At 45.4% G+C, this 26,604-nt stretch overlaps 1 protein-coding gene across 8 annotated transcripts in view; it reads left to right on the top strand.

Moving 5' to 3' along the window:
* Nucleotides 1–26,604, top strand: part of EEFSEC (eukaryotic elongation factor, selenocysteine-tRNA specific) — a 279,578-nt gene that overhangs the window by 92,307 nt on the left and 160,667 nt on the right. For 5 of the 8 annotated variants that reach the window (XM_045385606.3, XM_045385605.3, XM_074033177.1 and 2 more), the window contains 2 exons: nt 13,259–13,355; nt 15,746–15,910. In XM_045385606.3, the coding sequence (XP_045241541.2) occupies nt 13,259–13,355; nt 15,746–15,910 (262 nt within the window). The remainder of the gene's footprint in view (nt 1–13,258; nt 13,356–15,745; nt 15,911–26,604) is intronic. The other 3 variants (XM_074033178.1, XM_074033176.1, XM_015431358.4) reach the window with 1 other exon arrangement.

The following is a 26,604-nucleotide window of genomic DNA, read 5'->3' as shown; positions in this document are numbered from 1 at the left end:
TATTTGATCTCCCTGTCGTTTTATTTGCTTGTCAGAAAAGGAAGAGCAGGTCTTTTGGACTCCCGTATAAAAACCCAGTACAACTTCAGTACTCAGATACAACCTCAGTATCATTTACTACAGAAATGGGACCTTCAGGGAAGGGCTTAGGGTACGTTTAAGGGTTAATTAATAGTAACAGTTTTGATTAATTAAATTTAAGGAAAATTCTCATTTGCTAGTGTAAATTACGATTTCTATTTTAGTTTATTGGTTGAAGGTCAAATTATGGACTTTATCACACATCCAAAGGCAATTGTCCATCCGAGGGTCCTTAGAAGCCCCTCCTGCCCTCATCCAGCACCAGCAGGCTGATAGGGAAAGGAGAGGACTGTTATCCTGAGGGGTTGTAATCAGTGGGCATGTGACCTACTGAACATTAGCTTTTACCTCCATGAAGCAAAGAACTTTAAATTATTTTAAGTGACTATTTCCTTTTCTTATGGTCCCTTGTTAAGTAAACCCTTCATAAATGCCAGCCCAGATGTAAAGAAACTTTCTGTCTATAAAGGGAAAATGTGGACTGGTGAGCCATGTACCTATCAAAACCCAAAAAGTGTTCAAAATATTAAATGTATTTTTTTCCTGTCCAAAGAGTAATTGAAAGAAAACTTGGAAAATAGAGAAAAGTAGTTAAAAGAAAGAAGAGCCCACCCAAAGATTTCTTTTCTCAAATGGCAGTTGCTGGCATTTTTGGGTTTTTTCATTTCTTTTTTTTTTTTTTTTTTTTTACTATATGTAGTATTGCCCCCACTTTTTCTTCCACATTTTTTTATTGTGGTAAAATACATATAACATAATGTTTATCATTTTAACCACATGTAAGTGTATAATTCAGAGCTATCAAACACATTCACAGTGCTGTGTACCTATCCCCACTATATATACCCCAAACTTTTTCATGACCCCCAACATAAACTCTATATCCATTAAGCAATAACTCCCCTTTCTTCCTTTCCCACCACCCCAGGAACCTCTATTCTGCTTCTCATCTCTATGAATTTGCCTGTTCTAGGTACCTTTTATCAGTGGAATAATATACTATTTGGCCTTTTGTGTCTGGATTATTTCACTTAGCATAATATTTTTAAGGTCCATCCATACTGTAACATGTGTCAGAATTTCACTCCTTTTTGTGGCTGCGTAGTGTTTTATTATGTCTATATACCACATTTTATTTATCCATTCTTCTGTTGGTAGACACTTGGGTTGCTTCCTGGCTATTGTGAATAATGCTGCTATGAACATGGATGTATAGATATTTGTTCAATTTTCTGCTTTCAGTTCCTCTCAGTATATCCTAGGAGGTATGAAGTGGTATATCATCATAGTTTTCATTTGCATTTCCCTAGTGACTAATGATATTGAGCATCTTTTCATGGTTTAATGACCATTTGTGTATCTTTTTTTTGAGAAATGTCTATTCAAGTCCTTTGCACATTTTTAGGTTGGTTGTTTTCTGTTGTTGTTGTTGTTGTTGAATTGTAGTAGTTATTTATGTATTCTGGACATTAATCCCTTGTCAGAGATATGATTTGCAAATATTTTCTCTTATTTTGTAGATTGTCTTTTTACTTCGTTGATAGTGTCCTTTGATACACAGAACTTCCTAATTTGGATGAAGTCTAATTTATCTATTTTTTTAAATTGCCTGTGCTTTTGGAGTCATATCCATGAAACTGTTGCCAAATCCTGTGTCATAAAGATTTTTCTCCAGTGTTTTTTTCTAAGAATTTTGTAGCTTTAGCTCTTAAGTTTAGGTCTTTGACCCATTTTGAGTTAATTTTTGTATACAATGTAAGTTAAGGGTTCAACTTCATTATTTTGCATGTGGATATCCAGTTTTCCAAGCACTATTTGTTGAAAAGATTGTCTTTTCCCTTTTTAACTTTGTAAAAAATCAACTGACCATATATGTGTGGGTTTATTTATAGGCTTTCCCTTCTATTCCATTGGTCTATATGGCTGTCCTTAGGCTAGTGCCACACTGCTTTGATGACTATAGCTTTGCAGTAAGTTTCAAAGTCAGAAAGTATGACTCTTCTATCTTTGTTCTTTTTCAAGATTGTTTTGGCTATTTGGGGCTCCTTGCAGTTCCACATTAATTTGAGAATCTGCTTTTCAACATTTCTGTGTAAAGGTTGTTGGGATTTTGATAGGTATTGCATTGCATCTGTAGATCTCTTTGGGTAGTATTGACATCTTAACAGCATTAAATCTTCTAATCCTTGAACATAGGATATGTTTTTGTTTAGGTCATCTTTAATTTTATTTTTTAGCAATGTTTTGTAGTTTTTAGCATACAAGGCTTTTGTCTCTTAGATTTATTCCTAAGTACTGGATTCTTTTTGAGGCCCTTGTAAAGGAATTATTTTCTTAATTTATTTTGGATAGTTCATGGCTGGTGGATAGAAACACACCTGATTTTTGAACTTGTACCCTGCAACTTTGCTGAATCCTCCCCCCACCTTTTCTTAACATATAATTGTAGTCATGAGGCATGTACATTTTTATTTCTGCTTTTATTACTTAACATTTTATATAGCATTTGCTCATGTAACCACCACTCTGTTGACCTACTAGACTGGCTTAAGTTTCTGTTCTTAAAAGTAAAGCCTTGAGGTGAACATCTTTGTACATTATTAAACTGTATTTTCACTTTTTTCCTCATGATAGATTTGCAGGTGTGAGATTACTAGATCAAAGGGTCTGAACATTTCTAAACTTTTTGCTGTGCATTGACGTATTATTTTCTGGAAGTGTTCTACCATTTTACACAGGTGTAAGCAGATTACTTTGGTTTATAATTTTAAAGTATACTTGAAACTTAGTAGAAAATGGTGTTTTAGTAGAAATGGTAACTTAGTAGAAATGGTATTTTATTCTTGTTTTAATATGTGGTTCTTTATTTCCTTAAGTGTTTTGAACAGTTGTGCTTTTCTATGTGTGAATTATGCCCATGTAAAAATTTTGTCTGTTTGCCTCTTGCAATTTTAATGTTTTTTTTTTTAAATTTTTGAGAGTGTTTAATATTAGTAAAGATATTGCTGTTAACCCTTCTCCTATCATAAGTCTTTGGCATTTGTTGTCTTTCCATTTTAGTTGCTTTTTTTGACATACAGAAGTTTCTAATTTTTATGTAGTCAAACTCTTTGATTGTTTTTCTTTGTGCTTCTTTATCTCTGAAAGTATTTAAAATTACTCTTGCATAAGCATTTATCAATGTTAACAGAAATCAAAATAGAAGATAAAAATGTACCCACAATCTTCTCAATGCATCAAATTAAAGTGTTTTTCCCCCAGGATCCCTGTCAGTCTTTCCTGCGTGTACATAATTTGAGGTAGTTGTTATCACAACATTGACACTGTTCTGTGTTCTAGACTTTTCTGTTTATTTTTCCACTAAATGTTATCATCTGACAGCATCCTTGATACATCATTCCCCTAGACTCCCTTTGTGTTTCTTCCTGCTTTTTAAATACTTTCTATTTCCTTCTCTGTGTTTTAGCCAGAGCCCTCTGTCTGGAGCCCACCAGGGACTCCATTGATCCTGCCTCCCTCCCTGTGAATGGGTTGAATGCCAATCTCAAGGAATTTCTCTGCTACTGTGTGGACTTTGACTAGATGTGTTTTCCATACTAGCTTTGTGGCTGACTAACTGTGTGTGCTTGGGCAACTCACTCCATCTCTCTGAGCTGCTATTTCTTCCTTTGTAAAAGGGGCGCTGAAAAGTTCAGTCTTATAGCGTTTAATATGAGGGAGCATTTGACATGGAGCCTGGCACACCTGGATGTGTAAGAATAATAGCTGTAACATGTGGAGCAACTGCTGTGTACTTGGCACTGTCCTAGGGGTTGTCCCATACATAGTTCATGGAATCAGTCGGATCCTTACAGTTTCCTCAGAGGTAGATTTTGTGTCTGGCTTGACTACTTGACTATCAAGTGAGACTTGATAAATGTTGGCTGCTTTGAAATCTATCCCAAAGCTAAAATTTGTTTATATTCTATTTGTTTATATATCTTTATATGGATTATAAATTCATATATATACACATATATATACACACACATACATACACATATATATTTATCTGAAACTTTTTTTGTGTGCTAATGAACGTCAGCCTGCATGCACAGTCAGCACATCTAGGCCCAGCAAGCACCGCAACATACTGTAGCTGCCAGGGAAGTCTGGAGGAGACAGTGGGATGACAGAGACAGAAGTCCTTAAATGAGCTCTGGGTCAGCTCCTGCCCGCACTACAGAACTGTGCAGCTGCTGTCTCTGGCTGGAGCCCCTTGTACTCCCAGACACCAATCCAGTGGCTGCTAAACTCTACTCCCCAGGGCTTCATGGGGCTGGGTCTCCCTTGTACAGCCAGAAGCCAGGGTGCCCTAGTGTGTAGCATGTTCAGGGTGTCAGGAAGGCCAGCTTCTCTTGAATCTGGGAAAGGGCCAGACACCTGGCCCAACACACTGTTATATTCTATTACTATACATTGCCCAAAAAGGTTTGGATAAAGATAATTGAATTTCCAAAAGCTTTATGGGTAATCTCTGGAATTCCCCATGCACGTTCCTACGACTCTGTCCCTCTGAGCCTCTGGCTCAGGGCGTGGAAGCAGAGCCAGTGTACATGGCTGGGTCTTGGCTCCATCAGCTCTGTTTAGTGCTCAGAATAGATTTTTGTCCTACCTGTCTCTTTCTCCTATGGGAGAGGCCTGGACTCTGGGCTCCTGCAGACCAGCCACTTACTCCCTGGGCAAGTCATAGCTTCTCTGAATATAGTACCTGAGCCCCTGCCCATGGACTATTGAGATGGTATGGACAGCACCAAGCCTGGTGCCTGGTACAGAGCAGGTCTCAGAGAAGTCTGAGTTCTTTTCCTGCCTTTCCTGTTTTCTCTTCTGTGTTTCTTTTCTTCTTCTCTGTCTCTGTTCCTCAGTGTTATTTTCTCCTTTTCCTCTTTCCTTCCCTTTCCTCACTGTTCCTTCCTTTGTGAATTATTTTTCCCTCCCTCGTTCCTTCTGCAAGCTCTCTTTTCTCCTGGGTATTGCTTTTCTCAAGGCAAAGACCTAAGCCCTGCTACTTCTGTGGGGGCAGTGCGTCATGTCTGAGCTACTCTAGAACTGATTGACGGTGGGTCTCTGGCCCTGTTTGGAATCTCCTTACTGAACTGAAGTCATCTTGTCACACCGACCTTTGGAGCAATGAGTGACCCCTGAGATTGTTTAAGTTGCTCTTTTGGGAACTCCAGCCTCCTCAAAGTTACTTCTCTTGTCTTTAAAAAAGAAAAAAATCTGATTTTCTTCAAGGGTTTGCTCCCAATCAGGCCAGGGCAGTGGGGTGAGGTTTCAAAGGCCAGTTGAATTAAGCTCCTCCCAACTGCGGAGCCTCCCATGCAGTTGGGCAGGAGATCCTGAGTACCTGGACGATGGTGGAGGTAGGCTAGGGAATTTGCTTTGTGTCAGCGTTAAATGCCAGAGCTGAAGTGGCTCCTCAGAGTAGCAAGGGGATTCTGAGGAAGGCAAGTTTGCTTCTGGCTGGGGAGTCAGGAATGAGGACTAACTCTAGAAGGGCATGTGATAACTAAGCAGGGGTGAGGTTCAAAATATGGAGCATAGGCCAGAACTGGTCACTGGGAAGAGGTGCCGTCATCTGTGACTGGTGTGCGGGTACAGACGGCTGGTGGTTGCAGTAGTTCCCAGGGTTCCTCGTGAGTTCCAGACGGCACTTTTATACATGTTAACCGATTCAGTCTGGGAGACAACCCTGTGATCTAGGTCATGCCATCTCCTGTTGGACAGGGAAATGGGGGCTGAGTGAGGTGAAATCGCATAAACCGGCTGTGGAATGGAAATTAGTCCTAGGTTTCTTGCTGGAATCCTGCCTCAGGTCAGGCTGCCATTGCCTGGGTGAGGTTTGCCTAAGAGAGGAAGGGAAGGAGGTGAGGGCAACAGTGTGAGCTTGAGTTTTAAAAATCCAGATACCCAGGGGTTTTGCTGTGATGAGTCAGTGTGGAGAGACTGGAGCAGACCCCAGAGGGCCTTGTGCACCACCCTAGGCCCAGGCTTCATCCCGGGACAGTCACAGAGTCCTGAGAGTGGGGAAGGGAGAAGACCAGCACCTCAGAGTGGTGCTGCTGAAAGGTTCTCACAGCTGTGGTGCTGCTGGAAGGTTCTCACAGCTGTGGTCTGTGCACACACTTTGGAGAGCAGTTGGGAGGCCTGGGGTGAGAAGAGCCTGACCCAGAGTGGAACCCATTAAGAATGAAAATCAGGATGGATTGGAGCAAGATCCTAAGAGGAGAACCGATTAGATGCAGTGACTGATGAGAGACATTGGTGACCATGCAGTCAGAGAGGACTAATTCAGAGGCCAGGGCAATACTATCCTATATCAGAGGCCAGGAATTAGAGTCCGGGAGGCAGCCTGATGGCAGATGGCAGGGTAGAGCTAGAGTGCTGGGAAGGGGGCTTGGCTGGAGATGCTGGTTTGGGAATGGTCCACAGAGGGGCTGTGGTCCCCATGGTCAGCATGCAGGGGAAGAGCTGGGCTCTCGGGCCACTCTTTGGGGAGGCCTGCAGTGGGCACATGAGTGATGAAGAAGAGCCTGCAGTGGGCGCATGAGTGATGAAGAAGAATGGCGCAGAGGAAGTGCTTAGTAAACGTCCTGCACTTAAAAGAGAAGGAGACAGAAGTGACCTTGTAAGAAAATCAGCCATAAGCTCTGGTGGGTAAACAGAAGTGGGATTTGTTTTGAAATATGAGAAGAAGGAGAAATTGGATATTGATTGAAAGTGGCAGGGTGGGGGTGTCAAGCAAGGGGGCTTTTGTCCCAAGAGGAGAGAAATCTGGGGCTGTAGGAGGCTCTAGATATGAGTTCAGGGAAGAGCATGGAGGGGCTGGGGAGCGGGGCTGCGGCTGGGGTGTCCGCATGGGTTCCTGGAAGGCCCCCACAGACCTGGCAGCAAGCTTGGGCTCTTCCCTTCAGGTGCTTCTTCTTGGGCTGGATCCTTTGCCTGGCTTCTGCTTAGGGCCACAGTGGGGGAATGTGAGGGGTGGCCGAGGGTCTGAGGAAGACGAAGGCAGTATTACTCAGAGTGAGGGATGTGCACCACATGTCACACAAGATCCATCTGGGACTGTGCTTGGATGTGGCAAAATTGCAATGAAAGTTAATCTTTCTTCAGTTATCTTTAAATCTCTTTTATTAAGTCAGAAAAAAGTCTCAAATTGGTACTGTTGTGTCTTAAAGATTTCCCTAACTTTTTAACCAGCCTCAGCGCCTTCAGCAGGTAATAGTATCTAGCTAGAATGTAATAGCTCTATTTTGTTTTCTTTGTGTTTATTTTTGTAGCTACAGTAGTAGAAGATTTCTTGTCCCCTGAGATTGGGTTGTGGTTGGTTAATCAAAAAAGTCCCTTAGAGCAGAGAATCATAAAAAATGACACATTCATGCCTTAAACATAGTATTTTAACTTAAAACATGTACATGCATATTTATTTAATAAAATCAACAATAAAAGCTATAACAGGAGAAATACAGCATTCTCAGCATCGTGCCTCCCTTTCCTCATCAGCACCAAGACACTGGCAGCCAGGCCAGGCTGGTCTGGGGCTTCTTGGCTGCATGTGGATTTGAGTTCTGAATTTGGGCCTGACTCCTCTTCTTCAGGCTGTGCTTTTGAAGAATGTTTGGTTTTTGTGTCATTTATAATTTCAATTTTCCATGCATGATCACTTATAATCTATGTGTTATCTTTAATTCATTTGGTCTGAGTACAGTTAAGTAAGCTATATTCTGTATGTTCTTCTTTGCCAGTATGTATGTATGTATGTATGTATGTATGTATGTATGTAATTTATTTATTTATTTTTGAGACACAGTCTCACAGTGTTGCTCAGTCTGGATCTCACTATAACTTTGAACTCCTGGGCTCAAGCGATCCTTCTGCTTCAGCCTCTTAAGAAGCTGGGACTATAGGCATGCGCTACCACACCTGGCTAATTTTTAACACTTGTTTTATAGATGGGTTCTCTCTGTGTTGCCCAGGCTGATGTAGAACTCCTGGCCTCAAGTGATCCTTCTGCCTCTGCCTCCCAAAGTGCTGGTATTACAGGTGTGAGCCACCATACCTGGCCCAGAATTTATGTTTTTGAAAGCTTTAGAGTTTGCTGATTTGGCAATAAGGAAAAGTTGTAGCGTGCAGTCTCCAGTCGCATCACTGTGGGCAGCAACTGTGATCATTCTGGCTTTTTCTATCCAAGTGTGGCATACTTTTCTTTGCATGTGATTGTTTCTCTTGGTCACATCTTCTAGGTTTGTGCGGTTTTCTCAGTGTTGTGGAGGTGCTCTCTAGTAAGATTTCCCAGAGAAAGCCTCAGTGACTGACTTTAATTCTGTTGTGAGTGTTTGAGCAGCAGTTTCCTTCTCTTTGCTCAGATGCTCTCCAGAGGGGCTCCACAGCTTTGTTCCACCTGTCACTTGCTGGGATATGTACTGCCCAGCCCGTCTTTTCTTCCAGGATGAGCCCACTAACTAGAGCTCCAAGTCACCTTTCATCTATAAATCACTCCCGAATGCAGTGCACTGCCCACAATTTCAGTGAAGCAAGATTTACAAAGTCTGAGTACAGAATTTTTCTGTTTTCACACAACCTCCCTGCAAGTCTTCTCTGGTTTTCTTATCCACACCTAATTTAACACTAGATTTTAAGGAGATTTGTCTTTATCACACCTTTCCAGAGCATTCAATTTAGTTTTCACAGAAACAGCTATTTTCACACTGTTGTTTCATGATACTAAATTAAATTATGTTGTTTCAGTGAAACTTATAATGGGCATTACCAACTTTACAGCATAACCAGGTTCAGCATAAAGGTCAGGAGGCAGAAGTGCAGGAAGTACTCACCTCTTGAGCGTGACCTGTGCACATCATGCTGTCTCCCCAGCATGGGGGTTTGGCGTGCCAGGAGCCAGGAGCAGGTTTTGCAGAGGGAGTGCAGAGCATTGCCTCATGGATGTCCTTAAAGGGGCCAGTGGTGGGAGGGCTTCTACTCTACCTTTTATTTGTGGCATGTGGTGGTTTTCCATTTAGATAGCGACATGAAATTGCATTTTAAGATAAATATATTTAAGTAAGAACGTTAATTCTTTTAAGGAAAATAAATGAGTAAAGAATAGCTCAGGTGGCACACAAATTTGACAAAGCTTGTGAAGAGGATGTGGGACAATTGGTCTATGTGCAGGTCAGCCCTGAGAGAGGAGGAGGAGGGGAGGGAGCAGAGCGACCTTGACGTTTTGTCATCCCCTCTTTGTGCCCAGGCTGGCACTGGGCTCAGTCTTCTGGTCTCGTGTTTTGAAAGACCATTGATGCCATCTTCCAGGTCAGTATCCCTGGGGAGGAGATGCTGGAGGTCGTTCTGGGGATCCCAGCACTGTGGGAAGGACAGGGCTCTGGAATAGGGCTTTTGGGTCCAAAGTGCTGAGCTCTGGATTCCTCCTTGCTTCTGCCATTTGCTTCACCAGTGACCCTTTAGCAATCATTTGACCCTCTGTGCCTCAGTTTCCTCATCTCTAAAATGATAATGTTATACCTGACATCATTGCTGTGAGGATTAAATGGAGTCATGTGAAAGCATCTAGCCAGGTGCTGTGTGCATGGTGGGTGCTTCACCATTATTTGGAGAATGAATGTATGACTCTGAATGTGGGAATGATGACAGCAGTTCTTCCTACCTCAGAGGGTTGTTAAGGATTCAATAAATTTATGTCTGCAATTTGAAAGTGATAGCAAACTATCATAATATTGGATACTATAATTATAGCTATCATCATTTTTTCACTGGTTTGAGAACTAAAATTACATATATTTAATGTATGTAATTAAGGGCAAGGGTTTTGTTAATCTGGCTACAGGAATTAAATATATGTTCCCTGATCCTTGAAGATCAGCTACTTTCCAAATTCTCATATGGATTTGAGAAGAGACACATGCCCCTGCCTCCAGCCTAGGCTGATGGAGGATTGTTCTCATGGTAGTCTCAGGTGGAAAGTAAACTCAGAGTTGGCTTTAAATCACAGCCCCACCACTCATTAGCCTGTGGCCTGGAACAAGCTACCAAAGCTGGCCAAACTTTTAGGACCCTCTTCTACGAAATAGGGGGAAGAAGAATAATACCCACCTTACAGGATTGTGATGAGGAGATGGGGATTGGAAAGCTTCTAGCACAATTGCTTGTACCGTTGGTGCTCAGTAAAGGGTCCTGTCTCTTTCTGTCACTCTCACTGTGTTGCATGCTAGAGTATATACAGAGAAGCACTTAGAGCAGCCCCCAGTATCGGGAAGGTAAGGGTGGCTCTTCCTGGAGGAAACAAACTCCAGAACTAGAAGTGCTACAGAAATGTCTCCTGAAAATACATTGGGTATACAAACAGTTGAAAGTGGTTCAACATTGTATGGATTACTTACAAGGAAATACAAATTAAAATGAAGTATATATTAAAAATAATTTTTAAAAGACTGTTTTGTTATGCGTACAGTGAAATAGGCATCTTAGATGTTCATTGTCATAGTGGAAAAAGTAGCATACCTTTCCATCTATTTTCTTTGTAATTGAGATAGAATTCACATACCATGAAATTCATACTTTCAGTGTGGAAAGAATTGTACATCATCACCAGTGTCTAATTCCAGAACATTTTCATTACCCCAACAGGAAACCGTATTCATTAAGCCCTTTGCTCCTCATTCTCTATGCCCCACCAGCCTGGGAACTACTAACCGACATTCTGTTTTATGGACTTAAACCTATTCTGGTATTTCATATAAATGGAATTGTACAATATGCAACCTTTTTTGTCTGACTTCTTTCACCTAGCACAGTGTTTTTGTGGTTCACCACACTGAAGTATGTATTGATGCTTCATGTCTTTTAATGTCTGAATAATATTCTGTTGCATATATATATATACCATAGTTTGTGTATATATACACACCATAGTTTGTGTATCCATTCATCTGTTGATAGACATTTGAGATGTTTCTACTTTTTGGCTATTGTGAATAGTGCTACTCTGGACATGTATGGATATGTATTTCTTTATTTGTTTTCTGTTCTTTTTGGATATGTATCTAGGAGTGGAATAGCTGAATCATATGGTGATCCCATGTTTCCCTTCATTTTTGTAGCATTTTTTTACTGCATATAAAATTCTTGGTTGGTAGTTTTTTGTTTTTGTTTTTTTTTAACTTTCACTTCTTTGAATATATTATCCTGATACCTTTTGGCCTCCATGGTTTTTCCAGAGAAACCAGCTGCTAATCTTATTATGGATTCCTTGTACATGAGTTAAGTCGCTTCTTTCTTGATAGCTTCAAGATTCTCTTTGTCTTTGGCCTTCAACAGTTAGATTGTAATGTGCCAGGTGTGGGTGCCTTTGAGTTTACCCTACTTAGAGTTTATTGAGATTCTTGAAAGTGTAGATTCATATTTTCCATGAAATTTGAGAAGTTTTTGGTTATTAAACATCACAGCTTCCCTCAGGCAGCTGTGGTGTTAAACAATTGCCTCTGATTATTTTCAACAAACTCCCACAGGGTAAAGGCTATTTGCACTGAGCAAGCTCCAAGGCAGATCAAATAAATATAGCATTGTGAGTAGGGCCTTCCAGGGAACCACCAGACTGGAAAATCATGATCGTTCTCTGGGAGAAGGGCTTTGAAGGGACTCAAACCCATTCTGCCCCTTTCAGTGCCTGGCAGGCTACCGATTGGTTTTCAGGACTGCTGCAGAGTTAGCATAAGAAGAGGGAAAGTTAAAACATCAAAAACTCACTTGGTTTTACTGAGACTCTTCTTGAGTAAACACTCCACAGTTTGCTCAAGCCTTTGGTTAATTCCAGAGTTCTGAACAAGTTGATTCTGGTCTTTTTTGCCAGTGTTCTTTGCTTCCATGGAAGAGGGCTTTTCAGATGTCCTTGCTTTATCATTTTGCTGATCTTTTAGTGTGTATTCACTCTTAGATATGTACCCCATGAATTTACCCCAAAGCCAAGGCAAAAAAAAAAAGTCATTCATGCCCACTGACATGTTTATCACAGTGTAATTTATAGTAGTGAAAAATTTGAAATATCACAAATAAGTAATGGAGGAAAGCATGTACAAGCATGTAAATTCTGGGTCATACCATTGTCCAGGTGTCAACAATGAAAGAACAGGCCCAGGCAGGGAGAAGTGTTACAAAGAGACTGAGAGCCCTGGCTTCAGACTCAGATGGGCTGGGTTCAAATTTGGCTCTAAGGTTCATAGCCAACAACTTGAAGCAAATCAGTTAGCCTCCCTAAGCCTCATTTTCTCATCTATAAGATGGTGACAACTCCATCATGTGTTGTAGATGCTTTCGTTTAAACCTCACATTATAAGGTTGGCTCAGCCATGTAAGTTGTTATTGTTGTTGCTCTTATTCAACAGAAAGTTATTTGTGATATAATGGTAAATAAATTAGCAGGATATGAAATTGTATGCATACTATAACCAAAATCTGAAAAAAATAATCCATTGGCAAAGCATGGGAAAACCATGGTTGGAAGAAAATACACCACAATGATGGAATTATGGGTTATTTATTTTCTCTTTCCCTCTTTTTTTTTTTTTTTTTTCCGTAACAGTGTTCCTTTTTTTAAATGGGAAAGATAAATGTCCACACAGATTAAGTATGTCTTCTTAAAGATACAGGGGCTTTCCCAGTAGAGTTTAGGCAGGATTGCTCCTCCTTAGAAACTGAGATTATAGAGATGTGCTTCCAGGTACATCTGCAAGGACTTTTTGGTCACTATTATTTCTTGCATCTCTTCAGAAGGCTGAGATGTATTTATTGGTCCTCTTCAAGGAGGTCTTTTATTCAGAAGCCTAGGAACCAGGATCACTGCTGCCTCCTTAGGGAGAGCTCTGAAAGTGGAGCTTAATATCTAAGAGAGCCCTTTAAAATTCTGATGTCCATTGCAGGGACATTTCACCCAAAGGGGGAAATTTGGGGCCTCCATTGCATCATCTGCCACATGTGAGTACAGTGGTGCTGTCTTCTAGGCTCGGTTGATGGGGGGAGAGAAGAGGACGCTCATCGCACTTGGTACTGTGCCAGGTGCTTCATGGATGTGCTTTGTGTCCATGTTGCTGATCTCTGTAACTGTGATGGGACTTATTTTCCATTTCAGGTTCCGAGGTGCACCGATTATACCCGTGGCGGCCAAGCCAGGGGGACCAGAGGCCCCTGAAACTGAAGCTCCACAGGGCATTCCAGAGCTCATTGAGGTACTGTCAGCTTGAATCCAGGTTGCCCTTTAGCCCCAGCGCTGCTCAGGCAGACCGCTTTATGTCCCTCTCTCCCCTGGGAGAGAAAGAGAGGCAGCCCTAGCAAGAGGACTCAGTTGGTTCCATTAATCTAACTGCTCACACCTTAGTACAACTCCCCCACTTCCCTCAAAAAGGTAAACCCAAACTAGGGCTCCTAAGGTTCCCTGAAGCCCATGACTCACGCTCCAGCCAGAGACTCTGCAGAGCTCGTCACACCTTGCTGTGCCTCGCTTTTTCCTTTCTCTTGTTATACCTCCACTCAGACAAAGCAGCTCCCACCTGTCTGGAACCCTGGGACCATGACATCCATTCCAGTCCTTCAGACTGTATCAACTCCTCCAGTATACCACCTGGGCTGGGTGCCAGCAAGGCAGGGGTGAAGGACGTGAGCCCAGCAGCAGGGACAGTGCAGCTTCCATCCTGGGCACCTCCACCAAAGATGGGAGGCTTATCTTCAGAAGCTGTGGGGCTGAGGCCCAGGTTGTTCTTCCTAACTTGTGCTGGTAGTCAGGGAGGGAGCCCAGTCATCCATCAGGAAGGGTGTGTGTGGCTGCTGGTGGTGCTGGTACTAAGGAAGGTAGCAGTGAGAATGGGGCCACAGAGTTCCTCCACAGAGTGCTCAGGCCGTTCAGAGGGGTGGAGTAGCAACGTGCATGGCTCTGGGGCTGGACTGTGGTTCAGGTGCTAGCTCCACCACCACTCTTTCTGACCTCAGGCAAATGATCTACTCTTTCTTGCCTCAGTTCCTTCACTTGGAAGATAATAGCACATACCTCATGGAGTTGTTGTGAGGGTTAAATGAGTTAATGTGTATGACGTGCTTGGAACAGTGCCATGTCAGTTCTTCCTATTACAGTGATGTTGATGTTTACAGGCCAGGCACTGTACTAAGTTCTTTACGTACAGGATCATTGACATTCACAAAAACTCAGGGAGGCTGAAATTATTTATCCCCATATACCAACGAAGAGTCTGAGATTCAAAGAGGTTAAATAACTTGACCCATATCTCACAGCAAGTTACATGGTGGAGCTGGGATTCAGACCCGGGTTGATTGTTGCGGTCAGCTTCACGGCCCACCTGCATCTGGCTCTGCAGAGCCAAGATGAGGTGTGACCACGTACATGCACTGCCACCATTTCTGTGACTCACACATGCTGATCTTGTCAGCTTAGCCAAACAAATGTTTTCTGGGTGAGGCTTTTGTTACTTTTTCATCAGGCTTCTGAAACCATTTGTCTGGGAGCCTGGGACAGTTGTTTTTGTTAAAGCAAAATCCTCAAAAATGCTGCTATGAAAGATGTTTGTATACTCCTTTAAGAAGCCTCTATATAAATCTCAGACCAAGCCTGTTTTGTTTGAATCTCTAGTCTTTTTCCAAAAGAATTGCTATCTCAAGACTAAGACTTTGGAACATTCACCACTGAATACTTTTTTGACAGCCTGTTCCCTTACAAAGTGAAAAAGTAGCAAACACAAGTAATCCTAGTCTTTGTTTTCATTTGTTTATTGGTGATGAGCCCTGACAGCATCTCCTGGCACACAGGTGGCATGAGGAAAATCGGCCGGTGAGGCTGAGGCATGTGGAATCTGCAGAGAAGGAAGGCCGCTGGGAACAACCCTTTCCTCCTCCCTCTCCCCACATCCCCTTGTTTCTTCTTTCACTTGTCATTCTCGCAGGCACGATGCCAGCTACTGGAGATACCTGGCCCTCATAGCCCTATGGGGGAGACAATAAAGAGAAGATCACAGGAGAGTGTTAGCTGTGGTGATGGGGGTAGGGGAAATGTGGCCATAGAGAGAAGCCTGTCCAGAGGAGGTATTGCTGCAGTACAGGTGAGGCTGAGCCAGCTGGTAAAACTCTAGGCCTGCTGGTGGCTGGCTTCTGGCATACGTCGGGGAGTGGTGGAAGATGAGGCCTAAAAGGTACCTAGGGACTAGATGATGAGGAGTTTTAAATTCTGAAGGCATCAGGAGGCTGGGGAAATGCATGAGGCCAGGGAGCAATGGGACAGGGTGTCCTTTAGTGGCTACTCTGCTGCAGTGTGGAGGGCCTGGCAGGACAGACCATTGTAGCAGTTCCACGGGAGAAGACAGAAGAGGGTTCTGCAGGTGCCCTTTCCTTCAGACTGAGTGGAAAGAGCTGAGAGCATGGCAGAGGCTTGGAATGCAGTCAGAGAGTTGGTGGTTTTGATCTTCTGGCCACCTTGCTGAGGCATGGACCTCTGAGCTGAGTCCACCTTGGCAGCCTTGATGAACTGCTGGTCAGCCACATCCTCTGCTTTCCTCTCCCCTGCCCCATCTGGCTCCTCTCCCCACAGACTGTGGCACCAGTTTCTCTTTTCTAGCTCCTGACGTCCCAGATTTCTATCCCAATGAGAGACCCCTCGGGACCGTTCCTCATGTCTGTGGACCACTGTTTCTCCATCAAAGGCCAAGGCACTGTGATGACAGGGACCATCCTCTCAGGCTCCATCAGCCTCGGTGACAGTGTGGAGATCCCTGCCCTCAAGGTCAGTCTTACCTTGTCCTCCCTTCTGGCCTCCTCCCTGGCAGCAAGGGAGGGGGACTGTCCCTTTGTTCAGCTGCTGAGCCTGCTGTGCCTGCCCTGTGACTCCCACTGCCCGCTCTGCCCCACCTCCCCTCCTGCGCTCTCACCCTGTGGCTGCCTGGCCCCGCCTGGCTCCAAGTCTCTCACCTCGGATTCTAGGACTGCTGCTCTCCCTAATTCTCATAGCACCTGTTTATTGGAGGCCTATGTTGTGCCACAAGGAGGTGTTCCCAAGTAGGTGTTCTGTGTAGATAAAGAAACTGAGGCTCCAGAAGGTGAGGTGGGCTTGAGATCACATGGTTAACAAGTGGGGCTGCTGGAGGGGAAACTTCCCTTTCTGGACACTGGCTGTACGTCAGGGTGACAAATATATGTGGAGTTATTTCTGGGTACTTATTCTTAACCACAGTAATTTCAAATTAAACACGATGTGAATCTTGTGGTGCTCAGTCATAGAATCTGGAAGAAACCCAGGTTGGTTTTGCACTCCTGGTGGCCGTCAGCAGATGCCGCATTATCCTTCTGAAGACCTGTGAGAAGGATGAATGGCTGGTGCCTCCCCATCACCCCTCCTTTCTACTACGATGGCCTGGTTCTGATTTAAAAGATGTCTAGTGCCTTGATATTCCCCTTATTCAGAAGGCATTTTTAATAGTTTTACTTTATGCGACAAGAGAAACTTACAGCCTCATTGACTGCCCTCCCCTTCAACAAGAATAAAGGTGGGGAACACAGGCTATTAGAATTCGTGTGAGATCTTGCCGGGAATGCTGGGGTCCAGGGCAGTTCTCTAATCCTTGAAGGAGCCTAGAGTACAGGGAAGTGGAGGCTCTCAGCCCTGTGGACTCAGCTAGCTGCTAGAGAGGCTTGGATTTGCATGATTTCAATTTGCATGTTAATTGGGAATGGCTACCTGGAGGCTATGTTGAGGCATTTTAAGATTGTCTGGCTCACTAGGTGTGTTGGTTAGGGTTCTCCAGAGAAACAGAGCCAATGGGAGATACAGATATCTAGGTATCTATAGATACATAGATAGAGATACATAGATGTAAATATTTAGATATCTGTATCTCCTGTTAGTTTTGTTTTGCTGGAGAACACCAACTAATGCACCTAGATAGATAAATAGATAAATGCAGATAGATAAATAGATAGATAATAGATAGATAATTTTTTTTAAAGGAATTTGCTTATACTATTATAAATCCTGGCAAGTCCAAAATCTACAGGGTAGGCTGGCAGGATTGAGGCCTAGGGAAGAGCTGCAGCTTGAAGGTCATTTGCTGGCAGAATCCCCTCTTCTCTGAGGAGGTTAATCCTTTTGCTCTTAAGGCCTTCAACTGATTGGATGAAGCCCACCTACATTTTAGGGGTCATCTGCTTTACTCAACATCTACCAATTTAAATATTAATCTCATCTGAAAACACCTTCACAGAAACACCCAGAATAACGTTGGAGCACCGTGGCCCAGCTAAGTTGACACATAAAATGAACCACGTTGCCCTCCGGGTGAGAGGGCCATAATAGCAGCACCTGGCCTGAGTGAGGGAAGTGGAGAGGGGCCCTGCTGGCACCCATGCCTTGTGTGTGCCATCCCTGGTCTAGAGCAGCATGGTCGGATATAGGGAAGGGGCATTTCATGGAGGGTAGGCATGAACAGGGTTCTCCCAAGTGAAGGCAACCTGAGGTTTCAACCCCCCAGCTCATTTTACAGCAGTGTGGCTATTACTTCCTCCTACAGGGGCCAGGGGTATTAGGGAAGAGTCTCCTGACCAAAAAGGACCAAACAAAAGAAATGACTCGGCTCTGGCCAGCTTTCAGAGCTCCTTGGATCTAGTGGGAGGAGTTGGATGGCAGGACCCCACCATATCCAAGGAGCCCTGGAACTTGGCCAGCCCTGGGTGTTAGGATGTCCCCTGGACACTGTGACTCACAGTCCCCTCCTCTACCTGCTGTCATATCCTCCTCTGAAGACCATCGGTCCCAGAAAAAGACCACTTGAATGAAATCTACTTTAAGCCAGGGACTAAAAGTGCAAATCTTAAAAAATAAAGCACAAAAGTGTAAAAGTAGACTCAGTTTGTATTAACAAAATTACGATTACTTTGGTGACTGTTTGCAGATTCTTTGCTAGAACAGAAAATGAATCAGTACTAAATTTCTTTCCAGTCTCTTTGCTTCCTAAGTCAGACCTCTGGGGGCCACCCTGACCTGGCATCCCTTCCACTCTGGGAGAAGACATGCTTGCAGCTTGGGAGAGGAGCTGGGAGTATGAAAGAGATGTCAAAAGAGGGCTCTCTGGGGGGCGGGATAGACTGAATTGGGGGTACCTGAGGTTCTAGAGGGAGAAAACAGTTTTTGATAAGAGTCAGTGGCTGCAATGTTAGGGCCGAGGGCATGGAGAAGGGCTGAGGCAGAGAAGTCAGCAGTGGTAAGGAGGCAGGGATGTTCGAGTGGGGTTCTGTTCTGGGCTTTTTGGCCACCCTCTTTGTCCTTATAAAGGTGGAACTTGCCTATCAGGATGCCAGTTACTGATCTCTAGTACTTGGGCACATGGCAGGTGCTTGACAGATAACAAATTTAATTCTCCTTTTACTTTTGTGCACCTGTTTTTCCCCAGCCTACTTTTTAACACTTTTGGTATCTACTGCCTGATGATCTAATTTACTAGTCAGGAAAAGCAAAACTTGTAAGAATGTACTGAGACATTTGTTAAGGAAATTTCTAAGCAAAGTGTGAAAGATACTGCCTTGTTTCTCCACTGATGCTTATAGTAAAACACGAGGGAAAAGGAATGAATTGAGGAAGGAACTGTTAGCAAACAGGAACCAGCGCTTGATGATTTGGGAGGTTCTCAGTCCCTCTAGATTGCAAAGGATGTTTAGATTAGGAAATTCACTGCTGAGAAAGCATACGTTGGAGAGAAGGCCAAAGGTGAGCCTGGACAACCTTCTGTTGAAGAGAGGAGGTGTGTGACTCACAGATCCAAGCAACTTAGCAGCAGCCAGGAACAGAGACGGACTTCTATAGCAAGGATATGTGGAGAGCCATCTTGGCTAATGGCATGGACCCTTTGATGTATATAAGAGACCCTCAAGGATTTTGAGAATGTTATACCAGCAAAAACACTGAACCGAAAGGGAGAGAGACTTGACAAATGAATAAAAAGCTGTCAGACTTCTGGGATTCTACAGGCATGAAACAGACTGATAGAACAACTCAGCTACAAACACATGTTATCCTTCAAAAACTAAAAAAGGAAGAATGACTCTGAGAGCAGGGCTGTGGACACAGAAGCAGAGGCTAGGGGAGTAGCCACAGAGGTCAGTCTCAGATATTGAAACCTCATGGAATTTGCCCTGCTGTGTTTTAAACTTGCTTGGGACCAATGACCCTTGTATTTTTTCCATCATCTCCCTTTTGGAATGTTAGAAGTAGGTAAATTGTTTTCTAGGTCCACAGATGGAGAGGCATTTTGCCCCAGGATAGACCATATCTAGGGTCTCACCCCTACCTGATTAGATGACTTACATGATGAGATTAGGAACTTTTTGAGCTGATGATAATTTAGATGAGATTTTGGACTTAGAGTTAATAATTTAATGGACTGAGAGTTTGGGGGATGTTTGAAGAGGTGAATGTATTTTGCATGTGGGATGGATGTAAATTTTGGGTACCAGAGGGTAGACTATAGTGGGTTAAATTGTGATCCCCTAAAATATGTCTACCCAGAACCTCAGAATATGACCATTTTGGAATAAGGGTCTTGCAGATGTAATTAAGGTAAGGATCTTAAGAAGAAATCACCCTGGATTAGGGTGGGCCCTAAGTCCAATGACCAGCGTCCTTATAAGAGACAGACAAGGAGAAGACATGGAGAGTCACAGAGAGAAGTCCATATAAAAACCAAGGCAGAGATTGGAGCTGTGTTGTTCCAAGCCAAGGGGTGCCCATGGTTGCCGGAAGCCCCCAGAAGCCAGGAGAGAGGCATAGAGATGAGTCTGCCTCAGTGCCTCCATGGGAACCAGTCCTGCTGGCACGTTGATTTGGACTTCTGGCTCCAGAACTGTGAGAGAAGAAATATTTTGTTGTTTTAAGATATCAAATTTGTGGTAATTTGTTATGGCAGCCCTAGGAAACTTATGAATTTTGCATGGAAAGGACTGAAATCAGAAAAAGGCTTTAGTCCTTTCTGATCCTGTCAGGTCCCTTAGCTCTGAGCTTTGGCTTCCTCGCAGGGAAATGCTGCCCCTGCTCACCATCTTGGGCTTCTGGGGGTGACATGTCAGAACCGTTGCATACTGATGGCCAGCACTGCCCATTCCTTTATTTCCTGGCATGCCCATCCCACAAGTGAGAGAACCTAGACCCAGGGAACTTAACTGGACAGCAGAGCTAGGACTTGAAGTCATTCATCCAGCTCTGAAGACCCAGCCCTGGCCGTGTGCCCTACTGCCATGGGAGCCCCAGAGGAGATGCCTGGGCTGATAGTGGTGCCTCTACTCCAGAGCAGGGCCTGCAGGCCCCATGGCAGTTCTGTGGCCATGCTGCTGTGCTTTGCTGAGGCCTTGCCTGGGCTGCGACATGTATGAGAGCCCATTACAGCAGAGCCTGAGGTTCAGAACTCCTGACCTTTTCTCACCCCTGCCCTCTACCAACCATGATTGGTGGCCAGTGCCTATTGGGCACCAGGACATGGGGGGCCATGGCCCTCTTTCCAAACACAGTGACATCCCTGTCAGATTTCACTAATAGACTTGGACACATCTGACCGCTTGAACTCCCTTGGAGGCAGGGCACAGCCATTCCAAATAAACAGTCACATTCCCCTCCCGGCCTGGGCTGGCCTGCGGAGCCTGCCATACCCTGGCCCCCATTTCTGTTGACCAGGTCTGTTCCCAGCTGGGGCCAATTAGCTGAGCAAGAAAATGTTGGGGAACAGGGAGTGAAGGAGAAAAAAATTCCATTTAGTCCCTAGAACAGTTTAAAGGCCACTCATCCTAAGAGTCACCAGCTTTCTGCTCAGGCATTTTGGCTCTCTTGATCTTCAGCCTGAGAAATTCCTCTAATAAGATTTGATATTGGGGGTTCAGGCTAGTGATGTTTCTGGTGGTGATTGGCTATCGGGGCTGTAACATCAGAAACTGTTGAAGCCACAGAGCGTGGAGAAAGAGAGCAGGGGCTGGGAGTGCAGAGGGACTCAAGGCAGGCATGTACCAGCTCTGTGGCCACAGGCAAGTCACTCAGCCTCTTCATGTTTCGCTCTGTGGCCACAGGCAAGTCACTCAACCTCTTCATGTTTCACTGGTTCAGCTCAAACTTGGGATGACCCCTGTGTGCTTGGCTCTGTCCAGGACCTCTGGAAGATGGGTCAGGGTGGTGTGGTGTGGACTAGGGATAATGTATGTAAGTTTCCTGGCATCTAGGAGACACACAAGCATTAGCTGATACTCTTGTCATGTTTATTGTTGCCATTTGATATTATTCTCATGTAGAAGTTTTGTTGTGGGTTCCACAAGTAGTAAGTGGCAGGGCACCTTCCTGGGTGTAAGGTCCTGTTCAGGGCTACTAAGTGAGTTACTGAAATGCAAATATGCTTTGCGGACCCCACTCTGGTCCACTGTGAATCCAATCAATGTTCTGATAATGATGGCAAACATTATTAGATATATTTGGATACCTATTTAGTTGATAAAGCTTTTAGGGAAGAGTTCAGAATTTGATAGCATATTCCTCCCAAATCAAGTCTATATTCAGATTTATTTTCTTCTTCATTGAAAACCCCCAGAAAGGGAGAAGAAAATCTTAAATACTGGTAGGTGTTTTTACTTTTACAAACTTTGCCTCTGGTCTTTGAAGCTAATCACAAGGGTGAGATAAGATTATGACATCTGGAAAGAATCCATTTTCTTGCTCAAACAAGCCTGCAGTCTTGACTCTTCCAAATCTACCCTTCCCCCACCTCCAGCAACCCTGGCATTCCCCTTCCCAGAGGAATGCTGCATTGCTTCTCTCCCTGGAGCCCTTCCGGGCTGTCCCCTACCTGCAGTATGCTCACTTTCCAGCACAGCTCAGGGCTCACATCCTTTGGGTAGAGGTGCGCCCCATCCTCTGTGCTGCCTGCTGCTGTATTTGTCTTTGTGCCTGCATCTCCTGTGGACCCTGGTCTCCCTGCGGGCAGAGGCTGAGTCTTCTCCATCTTTATATTCTCGGCATCCATCCTGGGCTCAGCCCAGGTAGGCCCCAGAAAATATTTGGTGAAAGAAATAGTAGGAAAAAGCCAATAAAACAAGTAAACAAGTTGTTTTTCAGTATGATTTTGATTGGAACTAGGTAATGAGTGACCTGAGAGGGCTGTGTTTAGAGTCACTGCCACCCTGGGCCCAGTTGCAGAAACCCAGAGCTGGGCAGCCCGCCACTCCCTTCTGGGGCTGTGCCCCTGTCTTCTAGGCTGTGTCCTGATGCTCCATCAGTAAGCAGCAGTGGAGATGCTCCCTGTGTCCCTGTGCTGCCTCATTCTGGGAGCAGTCACTGTGAATCAGGTGCCCGAGGCTGCAGAGCTGGTTTTCCAACACCTGTGAACATCGGCTCTCAAGGCTGAGCTCCCTCTGCTGCCTTGTGCTTTTATCTGGAAAATGTTGAGTGACCTTTATCCTGAAGTATTTTCTGTTCCAGAAGATACATAAAAAAAGGCAGTTTCTGTGCATTTGGTGTTTCATGGTTGTCTGGCTTTTGGCATTGGAAGCTTACGGGATTCTGCTCTCTGTGCCCACATGTGCCTGTACACCAGATGCACAGGGTCGGAGCTCCCTGGGAAGGAGAGAAGGCAGAGAAGGAAACCAGGAGGGTTTTGGGAAAGCCAGAGGAAGCCATGCTAGGCCCTTTGAGCAGACCAGCCCACCCTTGGTCGTCACCCTAAGGAGGGACCTTGCAGATCAGGCCCTTCCTCTGCAGCCCCGTGGCCACTGCTCAAGTTCAACCTCTCAGGCCCTGCAGGGCCGCTCCTATGGCATGCTGCTCCTCCCCTTGCCTCCCAGGTCTTCCTCTTGAGTCCAGCCCAGCCCTGCTGACAGAAAAGCCTCATTGCTGTCCTGCTCATCTGTCTTTGGGTCCTCATTATCTCCAGGATAAACTAAAAAGTGCATGGCATGGAAAACAGAGCATAGCTCTTCATTATCACCTCTCCAGCCTCAGTTTCTTGTCTTAAAGCCTCATAAAATCTCCCACTGCTCTCTGTGTATCAGGCAGTACTCTGGTTTCAAAGGACAGAAACCCAACTTCAATTGCCTTAAGCAGGATAGGAAACAGGCTCAGGGCTGGAGACGTGTGGATGTCATCAGGAGTGCTGGCTGGCTCCAGAACTGGCTCTGCCCTGTTGTGTGTGGGCTACACGCTCAGGTGGCACCTTCTCTGGCGTAATCCTCACAACTCTGGCTTCCCATTTTCTCCTTCAAATCCAAGATACAGTGCTGCTTGTGGTTGACTCCTGAACATCACACTATCGAAGGATCTGTTCTGGCAGTGGAACACTCTTCCCCTGGCAGCGGCTTGTTACCTCTGGCCAGTGATATGTGAAGGGGCGTCTCCTAGGGTTTTGGGGAAAAGCTTTTCTGCTTTTTGGAACTCAACAGGAAAAGACAGCTTTTCTCCTTCACTGGACGTTGAAGGGAGGAAGGATATGACACCTGGACTCGGGGGCTCAACGGCCACCTTACTCCCAGCCTGGAGGTTTGCAGAGGCTGGGAGGCAGGAGAGCTGCCCAGAAGCAGAGCCTGCACCTGAAGGTTGCTGTGTGTCTATCCCACCTCAGAACTTCATGTTTTGTGATAGCTCTATCTCCACATGGTTCTAGTCAGGGCTATCTGTTACTTTTGGACCAAAGTATCATTTATGATAAGAGAAGTGAAATGGCATCTCTTTCCTAGTTGTTAGGAACACAGTTAAGGAACAGGCTGCCCCTGGCGTGGTTGGACGGGAGCTCATCACTGTGAATGAGTACAGTGTTCTGACTGGGCTGGCTGGGTTACACATCCACCCCTGGAGCTGGAAGGGACAAGGTGGGAGGGATGGTTCACTAAGTAAGTTGGGTTACTCCTAGGAAACGCAGAATAGATGTCAGGCAGGCAAAACTGAGAAATATCCACTGGCTTGGTGCTTCCCGGTGTCCACACCATCACAGCTCAGGTGCTGGACGCTGATAGACTGTGTTTGAGTCCTGTCCCATCACTCACGGGGCAGTTACCTCCCCTGGCTTTCTCCAGAGATTGTCATGAGGATTTGACAAGAGCCACATAGCATGCTTGTAGCAGGGCTTGAAGTAGGCTTCGCTGTCTTTATCACCACCCTGTACAACTCTGCATCTCATCTTTTCTTTAATGGGCCTTTTTACTTGGCCCAAGGAATGCAGAGATTCGGGGTGAGGTGGTCTGAGCTGTGCATTTCCTGCCCGCACCCAGGACCCGAAGAGCCTCTGTGAGGTCTTGCCTTTCTCCTGGCTTGAGGATTTGAATCACACCTGCAGTCAAGTTATAATATCCTGTTGTCTCCTTAAGGAGGCACGGCTGAGGAAGGACATTCGACAGGTGAGAATGGAAGGTTGACCTCACAGGAGGCAGGGAACTCAGGAAGGCTTCTCTCTGTAGGTGCTATTGTCAGAGATCAATGCTCAGTGTTCTAAAGCTCTGGCAGGTTGGAGGATGCTGGCTCTGCAGGCCTTTTTCCTGTGGAAGCTTGGAGCTTGTTCTTAACCCCCAAACCCCAAATGAATGGCATGCCCTTTTCCATCAGGCCCCTGAGAATCTGCTGCAGCTAGACGAACTGCTACCAGCATGTGCTTCCAGAAGACCTGTTTCCCTTTAGTTCTTTCATGTGTGGGTCTCCTTTAATTTCTGAGAATGGCTGTTTATGCTGAGTGTCTATCTGTAGAGATGGTGCCGATACCCACTGCACACACTGGGCCCAAGGGGCCTGATTTCTCAGATGCTGGTGGATAAAGAAGGCTGCCATGTCTGGCTTAGTTGAGGTCAAGTATTCTCTTAGTTTAGCATTTGATGGTTTGTAGGAGCAGTGAATTCTGAATTGGAGTCAGGGATTGCATGGCATAGGGAGTGAGCCCCAGAATGGACAGTAGCTGGGGGAGTGTCTATTAGCCATTTTCTTGCGTGTGCCAGGTTCTGCTCTGTTACGTATGTTCATTCTGGACTTTCAACAACATTCTGCGGAAGGTGTGATTGTCCCGTTTTATAGGGGATGACCCAGGAACACAAAGATGTTAAAAGTTTTCTTCAAGCTAATCAGTGAAGGAACCCGGATTCAAGCTCTGGCAGCCAGAGTCCAAGGCATGTGCTCTTGATCCTGCCTGAGCTCCCTGGGTGGGTGTGAGGAGGCTGCAGGTCCCTGGGACCTGCCCGTGTGACATGAAATGAAGCAGCTGTGGAGATGGCCCAGGGCACCTCCAACTCAAGGTTGCTGGAGCTGCTTTTAGAGTTGCTGCTTCATGCTGCCTTATCCTTCATGGCTTCCAGGGAGCCTCATTTAAGGGCTGGCTAGAGTCCTGACCTACAGTCGGCTGTCCAGGCAGAGGGTATAGCCAGCTTCTTGTGCTGAGAGGGGCCTGGACCTGTGACAGTGGGTCTGTCTGCACTCCTGATAGGCCTAAGCATTTCACAGTCTTCTGCAAGGATGGCACTGGGTGGCCCAGGCATGGCTGGAGCAGGGGAGAAATGGCGGCTGTAAACCAAGTGGTGTTTTCTTAAGGAAGGGGACAGGCAGGAGTGGTGCTGCCCCACTGCTGAGGTAGGCCCCCTTTATAGAGATGCCAGCTCAGTCTGGTCCTGCTTGGTGTGTTTCAAGCCTGGTGTAAGCATCTGGAGTCTCACTTGGGCCCAGGTTGACCTGTAGCCTCCCAACCCTTTGATGGGGCTCTAGTGCCCAAGAGCACAAATTAAGCCCTGCCCCAGCCCAACCAGGCTCCCCAACTGCAGCTTCCTGCTCATAGGCCGGGTGGATATCTTAGGATTCAGCCTCTCCCCTGCTCACCCCAAAGCCTGAGTGCAGCCACTACTTAAGCGTACCCTGCCCTTTCCAGCTGAGGGGCAGCATTACAAAGAAGTGACAGCAGGGCTTCGAGAGCGATTGGGCTTGGGTTTGTACCCGCATACTGGCCCTGTGAGCTCAAGCAAGTTCCCTGAGTGCACTGAGCTTCAGTGTCCTTGTCTATCCGTGGGGATGACCACGCTGCCTTCCTCCAAGTCACAGCGAAGGGGAGGAGGAAAGAGGCAGGCTGCTAGAGCACGCACACATATGGGCGCCATCACCACAGGAAGCCTCAGCCCCTGCACCCTCTAGGTGGCACCCTGGTGGTCAGGCAGCACTCAGTGGCTGCTGGGGGAGCAGGTGTGGAGGTGGCAAATGTGGCGCAGGTAGGGAGTGTGGCTGGCCTCTGGACATCCCCTGTAGAAGCCGCATGTTGAGGGAGCCCAGGTTGGTGTGGACCCTGGCCCAGGTGGCTGTGGGACACTCCCAGGGCAGCTGTCGCACCCTACAAGTTGTCATATGAAAAACCACTCTAACTTATACATGCTTTTGGGTGGAATTAAATGAGTTTTATTTTTCCTAGGACAATATAGGGATTTGATTAGAAACAACATCTATGG

This window comes from Macaca fascicularis, chromosome 2, assembly GCF_037993035.2.
Source record: "Macaca fascicularis isolate 582-1 chromosome 2, T2T-MFA8v1.1".
Taxonomy (NCBI): Eukaryota; Metazoa; Chordata; class Mammalia; order Primates; family Cercopithecidae; genus Macaca; species Macaca fascicularis.
The sequence above is the reverse complement of the archived record's forward strand: the minus strand, read 5'-3'. Positions and strand labels throughout refer to the sequence as shown.